At 36.5% G+C, this 12,024-nt stretch overlaps 1 protein-coding gene and 1 pseudogene across 1 annotated transcript; one reads left to right on the forward strand and one right to left on the reverse strand.

The window, feature by feature from the left end:
• Positions 1–5,902: 5,902 nt before the first annotated feature.
• LOC140016766 (uncharacterized) lies at positions 5,903–10,240 on the forward strand. Its single transcript, XM_072070551.1, has 7 exons — positions 5,903–6,451; positions 7,378–7,518; positions 7,609–7,974; positions 8,679–8,921; positions 9,238–9,330; positions 9,513–9,713; positions 9,796–10,240. Exons 1-7 carry the CDS (start codon positions 6,146–6,148, stop codon positions 10,006–10,008), a joined length of 1,563 nt encoding a protein of 520 aa, XP_071926652.1. The 5' UTR covers positions 5,903–6,145; the 3' UTR covers positions 10,009–10,240.
• LOC140016767 ((1S)-1,7-diacetoxy-luvungin A aldo-keto reductase-like) lies at positions 9,835–11,446 on the reverse strand (annotated as a pseudogene).
• Between the last annotated feature and the right edge of the window lie 578 nt (positions 11,447–12,024).

Below are 12,024 nucleotides of genomic sequence, written 5' to 3' on the forward strand. Positions count from 1 at the left end.
TGAGATGAGATGAGATCGCCCAAATTGAAACTCTTGCCGTTCGTTGTGCTCTTCAATTCAGTGCTAATCTCACTGCTTGTTTTGCAGCTTTTCTTCACAATTGCCACTTTGCCTGCCACGTGCCCTTATTTACTGTTTAGTACCATAGCTGTACACCACTTTCACATGAGAGGTTAATTTTAAAAGAACAAATTATTCGACTAGTAACTAAACTTTTTCAACAATCAAAATTTGGCTGTTTAATTATTAATAATGTATTTTTATCTACTAAATTATCAGAGATGTGAATTTTAGATCACTTCGTCTAATTTTATCGTTAACTCTATCAGAACTGAGGATTCGTACAATTTACTAGACATACTATTAATAATTAAATCCAAAAATTACATTTTATGGTATTTTATTGGACGGAGAACATTATTGGCACAAGCATACCAACAAAGGGAGGTTTATATATTGAAAATGTTACGGGGCACTCATTAGTCAAATCCTTTCTCAAGATAATTACGAGTACGTGTATTCACATAATAAATTTAGTGTTTTAGTTCGCTAATACACGTGATCTACCATTTAAAAATCGCATAAATCACATATATTAACTTCAATCAGTTTAAGTCATTTCTATGCCTAATTTTACTTTTACTAAATGGAAGAAAGCACTTTGTGACTCCTATTTATTGTTAATTAAAGGAGATGTGTAAAAATTTGAAGGCCACAAAATAGAGTTCATTGTTCGTCGCAGCTTGGCCATTGCAATTGATATCAAAGTCAGTGCTAGTGTAGAGTGATCTGCTGGCTGGCTATAACAGTAATGCTATGAATTATGTATAACAGGGATGAGAAATTTTCAAATGGAGGGTGAATGTAGTTGAGTTATGAAGTTGTATAAAAGCAATCTGATTTGAATGTCCTGATGAACATTGATTATGAAGGTGTATGGGCCGATTCGATTGAGAACCTAATTCCAACTGCTTCAATTCAATGGCACGTGACTGTCATTAAACAAAAAAGCTCAGTTTATAGTAATACTGGCCAATTATTTAAGTTTACACGATAGGACCGATTAGCAAATTACATCATATTTTTCTATTTCCTAAGATTTATGTCTTAGTTTATTATTATGGTCACACAAATTAATGTATTTTGCATGAAAATAGTAGATGATAATATACTTTGGTAATGTCCAACAATTTTAGTTTTATTAAGGTAGTAAAGTAGGGGGAGCTCTACGACACTTTTTCCGGGCATCATACCGCTACGTATCAATGTATCGTTTGAATGTACAAAAAGAAATATGAGATCTCTGACGGTTTAAAAGTTTAAATTATTAAATGACGCGTCAGAAGTTTATTGAATTATAATCACGGGTATTATACCCAAAAGGATGACAGAATTTCCCAGCAATGCAATCAATGGACACATAACCATCTAACTCTAGAATCACTTGGAAGAACTACGTTGACTCTGTCAAGCCTAGAAGGCGGAGTTCAACTCTCCTCTCTCCCAATTCTCATCGATTGGTGGTCTATGCCTAAGTTCCAAGATTATTGCATATAAGATGAAACTAATATGTAAATGCATTATTCATGTTGTAAAGAAAAACGAGAAGGGAAAAGAAAAAAAAAAAAAAAAAAGACTTGGCAATCGGGTTACAAAAACATTTGGTCCGCCACTAGTTCATGTCTTTCATTGTATTCTTCACTTAATTAGCGGAGACAGAAATTAAATTAATGATTTTCCAGGTTTTGACTTGTTGAAAAATAACACGTTTGACATGCAAAAGGTCAACACCGTGCCATGTAATAAATTAAAATGTTTAGCATTATTATTTGAAAACTTGAACAACTATTAGAATAAAAAACTTATGATTTATTTCCTCAGTCAGCAAAAGAGAAGAAGATGTGATTCCATTTGCGGCGGATAGCAATTTGGTCCTGAATGGCTGAACAAAACACAAAGTAGAAGCTACATCAAGTTTTGGTTTTGCAATGAAAGTTGATAAAATTGAAATTGGAATTACTTACAAATTAATAAAGCAACAAATTAATTACATCTCAAATTAAATGTAACTGTTAAAGACAAGACAACAGGATTTAGTGCAAAGGTAACTGAGGCGCTTTGCAATGGGGAACACCGTATAAATAGAACCAGCTCAACGTCAATTTGTCTTCAGGGTAAAGCCTAAAACTAATGGGTAAGCTTCACGGTGGCTTCATCCTCGCAGCTTCATGGATTATTATTATTCTGAGCGCAGTTTCCTTTGAGCCTGGATTTTCCAAATTGGCTCCGCATTCAGCTTCTGACGAAGACCCGTATTATTTCCACCCTCAGCACCGCCACAATGTCCATGGGGGTAGTCCCAGCAGCTGAGCACGATGAGAAGTCGCAGCACGCGCCTGCTAATACTAAAGCCTATCCACCTGCTAAGGCTACACCTCCCAAGCCCAAATCCAAACATCATCCTCCCCGTCCCTCTCATCCCCACCACCAGCTTCATGCCCATCCCCCTTATCCCCATCACAAACATCATCCAAAAAGCACCAAAACACCATCCTCCCTCCCACCCTCCAAAGGTCCATACTCCAAATGCCCCAGCTCCCAACACCACTCCACCCGAATCGCCCAATCCTCCAAAGGCCCCTTCTCTCATGGCCCATCCACCAATGGCTCATTACTCTCTCCTAAGACAGACACCTTCCCCAAAAGCCCATCCGACAAAGGCCCATTAGCTTCAGGGATAGGCGGCCTGAGAAGAGCCACGAATGCAGCAGCGACAGATGATTGGCAGACGGCAGCAATTGAAATAATAACAAAATACAGATTTGGGTTGTATAATTTGTTCAACATCCTAATCTATCATAAAGCTCGAGCAAGCAATTTTAAACATTAAAATCAACCCGAAGAACCAAATCAATGCCTTAGTTTAATTCTCGCCAACGTTTGCCATCAAGTCATTACCCAAAAATGAGATGATAACTAATAAGCAGTACATTATTGTAAAAGAATAGAGAAAATGCTCTCAGATAATTAGTTTGGATTTAAGCTGATTCTAGAGTTATTGTTTTATTAATTTTTGGTAATGGGAGAAGAGAGCGAGATTATAAGAAACAAAAATGAGGTGAGGTAGGAGAATTTAAATTTACAACTGCTAATTCATAGCAGAAACTTTTACCACAAGCTCCTTTGAGAGGAGTCCTTCCTATGATGTTTATCGCAGAAGTATTCAGTTCCTTACAAAAAATCAAGCACATGATTTATCCTGCACTTTTTTTTTTTTTTTTTTTGGCCCCATCATGTCAAAAGAGATGATCAGTTTGTTTTGTTAAATCTTATGATTATTAGTGTAGTTTTGTTGCTTATTTGTGCTGTTTAATTTATTAATTGTGAACTTTTTGAATAGTGAGATGTGTGTATTAATTATTTTTATTCATTTACTAATATAATTAATATACATGTATATGGGATATTTATGAAATAAAAGTTTCATCTTTCTTTTTAAAGTACTTTTTCTAATTGGACTAATTTTGTTATAAAAAAGCCTTAGCTTTAATAATTTTCCGAATTTTAGGGGAGGTTACTGAAATTGTCAAAAACTTTGGAGGAAGTTTCTGAAATTATCCTAACTCGGTCCCTCTTCCGCACGTACAAATGAACCACAATACGGATTGCATTAGTTGTATCCGTCCATTACGATTACGGACGGATGACGGTGATATATGGGCTAATTTCTTAGATCATAGGTAAAAAAAAAAACAATCCGTCAAATGTACCTCTGACAGGTTGGTTTTCTGAAACTATAGCGGCCGTGCTGACTCAGCACGGCCGCATGTTTTTTTTTCTTAAAAAAACAGTCAGCTGGATCAAAAAGATTTTGGTCAGGCGCCTGACAGTCAAATGTCAGGCACCTGACGCCTTTTGACTGTCAGGCGCCTGACGCTTTTTTTTTCAGTAAGCTGTCAGTAACCGTGCCCAGTCAGCACGGCAGCTGACAGCTTACTGAAAAAAAAAAAGCGTCAGGCACCTGACACTCAAAAGGCGTCAGGTGCCTGACATTTGACAAATATATAATTTATATTATATTATATATAATTTACATAGTATATAATATTTATATAAATATATTATAAATGTATAAAAAAAAATTTTAAATAAAATTTTTTTTATAATATGTATAAATAATTATATTAGATATAATACATAATATAAATGTATATTATAAATATACATTAATATATATATTTTGTATAAATGTACAATATATAATATATAATATATAATAATATAATTTATATAGTATATAATATTTATATAAATATATTACAAATATATAAAAGTATTTTGTAAATAAAATAAAATATTTATAATATGTATAAATAAATATATAAATATTTAATATACATAATATACATTAATATTAATTATAAATATTATAATATTATAAATATGGTGTTTTTATAATATTTCAATTAATAATATTTATTGTATATTTCATTATATAAATATTTATATAATTTATAACTTATAAATATATTTCATTATATTAATTCCTGCTTATTAGAATACATGAATCTTTCTTTAATTAACAACTATTATGCATTTGATAATGATTTAATAATAATACAAAATTTAAGTAAAAAATCATGTTCTATTTACAATACAAAGGCATCTAGGGACATGAATAATGAGGCTAGGTGAATGTGTTTATTTTAAAAATTAATAAATTGAAGTATATTTAGGATTATGGTTAAAATTTAGTTTAATCAGATTATTTTGAAAATTAAATTAATGAAATTTATTTAGGATGGCTGTGAAATTCTAGTTTACTAAAATTATTATAAAAACTATATAAGCGACTATTTTGGCGGAGATTATACATAAATGAATAAAATAGAGTTAGAATACCATTTAAATTTTGTTCGTGGGCTCACGCCAGGACCCTACCACTGTTCCCAGTGGATGCCAATTTCTTTATTTCACAAGCATTCAAGGATTCCGGAATGACATCTGTTAGAGTTTAGTCAAATTTTGGATGTGAATAATGCTGTTCTTCCAATGCTCTGCCAAATCAACTATGGAGTCTATAGCTTCCCCTATGATCCTTGTCCAGATTCCAGAAGGAAGAAATAATTATTAAATATGGTCGTGAAGTTTCCTCCCTTTGTGGTACAGTTTCGCTTTATGAACGCAGAAATGGGGACGAAGGACCATTGGAATTGGGGTCAAAGCCGCAAGATTGACTAACCTAAGGCTATTGCAGCCTCGTGCCCGCAAACGGGTGGGTCCTTCAGCAGTCTGTTTCTCTGGTGCGGACGTGCCCAGTCAGCACGTCCGCGCCTGACATTTGCGCAGACCAGCGGTCTGTTTGCTCAGATGCGGACGTGCCCAGTCAGCACGTCCGCACCTGACAGATGCGCACCGAATTTGTTGAACTTTGCAGACGGCTGACACTGCACAACTGAATTTTTTATTTTGCGGCTGTGTTGCACGGCCGCTATAGAACAAGACAACCCCAATGTCAGACGTGCATTTGACGGATTGTTTATTTTTTTACGTATAATCTAAGAAATTAGCCTGATATATGTGATAATATTCAAGAAAAGGTTCATGATGATTCAATTTTCAATTCCTAAATTGACTCTCTTTTTTTTTTTTAACCCTTTTCCTGACAACCTCTTAATTGACTTTAAAGAATCCTAATTTACACTAGTAACATCAATCACAAAAAAAAAAAAATCTTTTTTTTTTTCAAACAAAAATTGAGAAAGGACATTAAACTCAAATAGTTGCTACTTGCTACACATCAAATAATTTTCTTACAAATTCTACAATAAATAAATTACAGTAAAAATTTATACAAACGCATGAAAAAATCACATGCCAAAGAGGGCCAATGATTAGGACAGCAAACTCCCCACACCCCAGGACGAAAAGTAAAAGAAAAATTAATTTAACAAAGAATGACAAAGTATTTATCAGTCTTCTCCGACAACGCCTAGGAAGAAGATTCTTTTTGCTGAAACTAAATCAATCCCCAATTAAATCCCTAATCCGCCAAATTCCACTCCCAATGATTCAAATCCCGAATTTTCGCGATTAATTTAACAAAATTCCACTCAAAATTCAATCTATTTGAACAACAATAACCATGATCAACTACCAGAAACTGTGGATAGTGAGCTTTATATTGATTTTACGGTTAGGGTTTGGGGATGCTTTTAAAGTGCCCTTTACGGTCAAAGATGTTCTTCCAGTGTTACCCCGGCAGATTTCATGGCCGGTGATGAACAGTATCCACAGTGCCGTGGATTTGATGCCGTCTTACATTGGGTCGCTGGCTCCCCATAATGGGTCAATTGACTGGAAAGGTGCTTGCCTTTTGGACAACAAAGCTCGGGTTGAATTCACCGGCTCTGGCGATCGCAACATCGGCGGCGCCGTTATTTATCTTTCGGTCTGTTCTTTTATGTTGTGCATCTACAAATTACTGATTAAATTTGTGATTTACTGGTTTTTTTTTCATTTGTGGCTTATGTTTCTGCAGAATCTGTAATTTTTAAACTGTTTTAGCACTATAGGTTGAGGATCAAGATAAAGAGAGTATTTGAGTAATTGGGTTTGGTAACTTGTAAGCTAGTACTGGTGGAATCACTGGAAAAGTTTCATTTTTTTAAAAAGACCAGTAAGTCGTGGAATTACTGGGAAAGATTTATACTTTTTTTTTTTTTTTTTGGAGAGTGGAAGGTGCTGGAGTATAATTTTCTTGCTGCTGGCTTACTCTGAGGGACAAAAAGACTAAAGCTAGTGCAATCTGTTCCAGAGAGTGGAGAAGTGAAAAGATGCTGAACAAATGAGGCGTTGTACTTAGATGATTTTTTGTCCTATGCTACTATAAAATCTCATGATCATGTTAGGACTTGCAGTTGTATCCATAAATTGTCTTAGCTGCTTTAACTGGAAAAGAATGATAGTTTCCCGAACATGAAAGGTGCAATTGTTTGGTTAACATTGTGGTGAAAATCACATGGCATGTAACTCGGTAAAGACCAAGTGAAGAAAAGATGGAATAGCTTCCTTCTGCCTCCAATAGCTTTTGGTCTATTCTTCCTTTCTTACAAGAAAATTTTCATGCTTCTTTCTGGAACACTATATTATATTTTCAACATAATATGATGCTAACCAGATTTCTCTCGTTTAGGAAATGTATTTTTCTTTGGAAGTTTTGCTAGTTTAGCATTTTTTATTGTATGGTCTACTGTGTTGTTTTGCTGTGCATTCTTCATTAGATATATTTATGTGCGTGCATTCTTCATTAGATATATTTATGTGCTTAATTTTGACGTTTAGCTCATTTTGTTCACATCCGTTGTGTAACTGCAGACTGGTGAAGCTCAGAGCTGGACATGTATGGATCTGTATGTTTTTGCAACCCCTTATAGGATTACATGGGATTACTATTTTTCTGCTCGAGACCATACTTTGAAAATAGAATCTTGGGAGGAACCTGCTGAAGAGGAATATGTATGTGCACTCTGGATGTTTTAAATTGGAAAAGACTTGCTTTTTACTCCTTATACCTTGTAAAGTTAACTTGTATCAAACATTGAGCAGGTAAAGCAGCATGGAATTTCTGTATTTCTCATGCCTTCGGGAATGCTTGGGACGATGCTTTCATTAGTTGATGTATTGCCACTGTTCTCTAATACGGTTTGGGGCCAGAATGCTAACCTAAATTTTCTAAAGAAACACATGGGTGCAACATTTGAAAGACGTCCTCAGCCATGGAGGGCGACTATAAATCCACATGATGTTCATTCTGGTGATTTCCTAGCTGTGTCAAAGATCCGTGGTCGTTGGGGTGGTTTTGAAACACTTGAGAAGTGGGTCACTGGTGCCTTTGCTGGTCATACATCAGTTTGTTTGAAAGATGAATTGGGTAATCTTTGGGTGGGTGAATCTGGACATGAGAATGAAAAGGTATGCAAAAGACAATTCTTATTTAACAGGCAGAAATAAGGGAAATAGTAGGCCATGGAGACTCATGGAAGAACAGTGTGTCTGTTGGTAACACTTTTGCCCATTCTAATGTGTACCCTTTTGTGGTTACATAAGTGGCATCATGACAGAGAGAGAAATGGAATCCTCTACGCTTAAATTCATCTTAGAGAATTAAGAAATGTTTTCATGGGTGTCGTCATCTGAAATCTGGCAATGAAGCCACTGTGTTTTGTTTGTGCAACTCTAGAGTGCACAGCTGATTAACTTAATGAGGTCATAGTTCTTCATCCCTGAATCCAGAATTTTAACCTTATAGCATCGTTCCAATCTAATAAGAAATTAGACATGTCAGGGAAGCATTACCTTGAAAAACACTCCTTTTTTTTAAAGTGTATATCAAGCCCTATTTTGGTTAAAATCCTACCTCAAAATTTATGTTCTCGGTTACATGAAGGAGTACCCTTAAATGCTTGATGTCACCAATTGACTTGTCAAGATTTTGTCTCTGGTTCAGGTGTTTGAGTCCGAATATTTTGTTGTATATTGTACTTATGTTATGCCGGAGCAGACCCTGTATCTAAAGGGCATGATTGTGTCTTTGTACTCACCATTCTGACTATATATGAATTGTGACATTCTTTTTATTTAGTTTGTCTCAAAGTAATTTCTGGGTTTTGTTGCAGGGAGAAGAAGTTATAGTTGTTATCCCCTGGGATGAATGGTGGCAATTGGCACTTAAGGATGATTCCAATCCTCATATAGCTTTGTTACCCTTACATCCTGATGTTCGTGCCAAGTTTAATTCTACTGCTGCTTGGGAGTATGCAAGGAAAATGTCAGGCAAACCATATGGTTATCATAACATGATTTTCAGTTGGATTGATACTGTAGCTGACAACTACCCACCGCCTCTTGATGCTCACTTGGTATGCACATGCATTAACAATATTCTTTTTCTTTTGTTTTTAAGATTTTTGTATTTAAATATAATCATACTCAATGCTAGTTAATTAACAGAATGGCACATTCTTGAAGTTTTCATTATGTAAATGTTTCTGCATAAACAATTGTGTTCTGCATAAACAATTGTGTGACTGGTAGCAGAAACTTCTTGCTCAGTTCATTTGGTCTTATAAGAACACTATATAAAAGTCTTTTCTCTCATTTTGAAATGAATAAAGATAATGATGGAAGCAATGATATATGGGTGAACTTTGCACCTCATTAGCTGGCTTTATGCAGGTGATGTCTGTCATGTCTATGTGGACTAGAGTGCAGCCAACTTATGCTGCAAATATGTGGAACGAGGCTCTGAATAAGCGTCTTGAGACTGAGGTGAATCAAATTTTATTTTTTTTAGATAAGTTCTTGATCAAACTGTAAGGCTCTGACTGTGCAGTGGTGAAATTAATTGAAAGCATTTTAATTTTGCCTCGTGCATCTTCTTGACTTAACCTGCTATGCAGCGGTGCTTATGGACATAACATGTCTTATTTCTGATGATCTTTTCTTAGCAGGAGCTAAACTTGTATGAGATTCTTGCTGAGACTGAGAGGCGTGGATTAAGCTTTGATCAGCTGCTTACAATTCCAGAACAAGATGAGTGGGTATACAGTGATGGAAAATCAACGACTTGTGTTGCTTTTATTCTGGCGATGTACAAGGAAGCTGGAGTATTTGGTCCTATTGCTGACTCTATTCAAGTAACCGAGTTCACTGTGAGTATTTAGGCTAAAGTCTTGGCATTTTGTCTTCATTGCGAAATTATACTCTTGTTATGATGGCTTTTTGCCCTTACAGATTCGAGATGCCTACATGCTCAAGATTTTTGAGAACAACCAGACACGGCTTCCAAAGTGGTGCAACAGTGGTGATGACATGCTCCCGTTCTGCCAGATTCTTGGGGAGTACAGGATGGAATTGCCACAGTACAACACTTTAGAGCCATATGCTAACATGAATGAGAATTGTCCTTCGCTACCTCCAACTTATGAGAGGCCTGTTCGTTGTTGAGACTTCAGCTGTAGCCCGTATTTATCTGTGTTATTGGCGGAAAATGCTCTCTCCTGTCGCTCAAGCTTTCATGATTTTTATTGCTTCATGTGAATGCTCTATGTGCTGTTCTTCCTCGGTACTTGCTGAAGTATCAACCTTTGTACATAGTTTAGTTGGATCACGCTCTTCACAATTAGGATTGGTGAACGTATTTATCATCGACGGAATAAGGGTCTCGCTCTTTCTTAAACATTTAGTCTATTTTCCATTTAAAGGTTGCCATATGAAGTTTACAATGGAATTCTTCGTTATTTCCAGAACAGAATGCTGGAATTTAGGATGTAATGAAGGCATATAAACTGAATATATATCATAGCGATGATAATGGTAAAAGATCTGCTACAAGCAGGACTTCACGTCAAAGCACTGTTGTGTCTTCAAATGACTTGATTATGCATCTCCATCCCAGATGTCGTCAATTGTCTTGTAAGGTCCATGGGGTGAAGTGTAGTCTATCCCAAGGCAAGCTCTGCCCTGTGGGATCTCAGCTATCTTCTCACATGCATCAGCGTTCAGTTCCCAGTCAAAAATGTCAAGGTTCTGCTGCATCCTGTCCTTGTTGAAGCTTTTGACCACCACCCCAATGCCTTGCTCCAAAGCCCATCGCAGAGAAACCTGCAAGCTCTTTATTCTAAATCAAACTATGGACTTGCAAAAATTTTGAGGAATTGATTAAACAAACTGATAAGAGTGAATGTGTGGGAACCTGAGCAACAGTTTTTCCTCTGGCCTCAGCTATTTCTTTTAGCACCTCAGACTCCATAACCCTGTTAGTTCCATAAAAGGTTCCTACAGCTCCTAAAGGAGCATAAGCAACTACAACAACTCCATTATCCTTACAGAACTTTATCAGTTTCTTTTGCTGCCAACATGGATTCACTTCAACCTATGACATCGAATTTCAACAGTTCTTTTTCATCATCTTTTTACCTTAGGTAAAGAGGACATTTCTCTTGAATAACTTATCTGCGGGTCTATCTTAGAAACTTACTTGGTTGACAGCAGGGGGAATGTTTGCAGTGTAGAGGGCATCGGCTTGCTAACTCCAATGGCTTTCGTAAGGCCAAGTCCCTGGCACTCTTCCATGGCTGCCCAGACAGCCTGAAAATCCAGAGGACGAAAGTCCTCTTTCTTTATGGGATACTCGTATATTCCTGGTTTAGAACTCACTGGCCAGTGTATAAGATAGAGGTCAATGTAATCCATCTTCAATTTCCTGCGCCAATTGGTAACGAAAAGCCAAATAAAGCTTTTAGATAGCCCACAATTTGTCCAACTACGAAAAATTTTGTGCTCAAGAAATTTATTTTAACCAAATGGAAAAATTTCCATAGGTAAAACGATTTAGGAGTAAAAGGATGTGTTTTACTGTAAAGTTTTCCGAATAGCAGGAACAACATCTCATCACTACACCATAGTTTAGATGTGATGAAAAGCTCTCCTCTGCTTTTAATCAGGCATCTGTTGATTGCCTCGATGATGGCTTCTCCTAGAGGTTGTTCCGAGTTGTAAAGAGCAGCTGCGTCAAAATGCCGGTATCCCAGCTCAATGGCTTGAAGGGCTGCCTGCTTGGTGGTTTCGGCGTCTACCGGGGGATCAGCTGCAGTTCCAAATCCCAAAACAGGCATTCCCCTGACCTCAGGCCCGAGGCTGATTTCAGGCATAGCCAAAATTTGAGACTTGTCAGCCATCTGGATGATTGACTGACGAGAAAGAGATTGCACAGAAATGGATTGTTCCTCTTCGGTCAAGTGTTTAATATTTTAGACCGTGGACCCGCAAGTGGGTATATATTAAAATAAGTTACCATCAAACTAACGTGTGTGCTTTTCTTAATCAAACAAAGAGATGTGTTTCAATGCACTAAGGCTACTATTATAGCAGGCAAGGCAAACCACAGTGTTGTGCGGCCCAGTGATAATTGCTGAGGATTTCTTAGGGGGTTTGCAGTTTGGTCCGTTTTAATCAAGAAAA

Source organism: Coffea arabica, chromosome 11c (genome assembly GCF_036785885.1).
Source record: "Coffea arabica cultivar ET-39 chromosome 11c, Coffea Arabica ET-39 HiFi, whole genome shotgun sequence".
Lineage (NCBI taxonomy): Eukaryota > Viridiplantae > Streptophyta > Magnoliopsida > Gentianales > Rubiaceae > Coffea > Coffea arabica.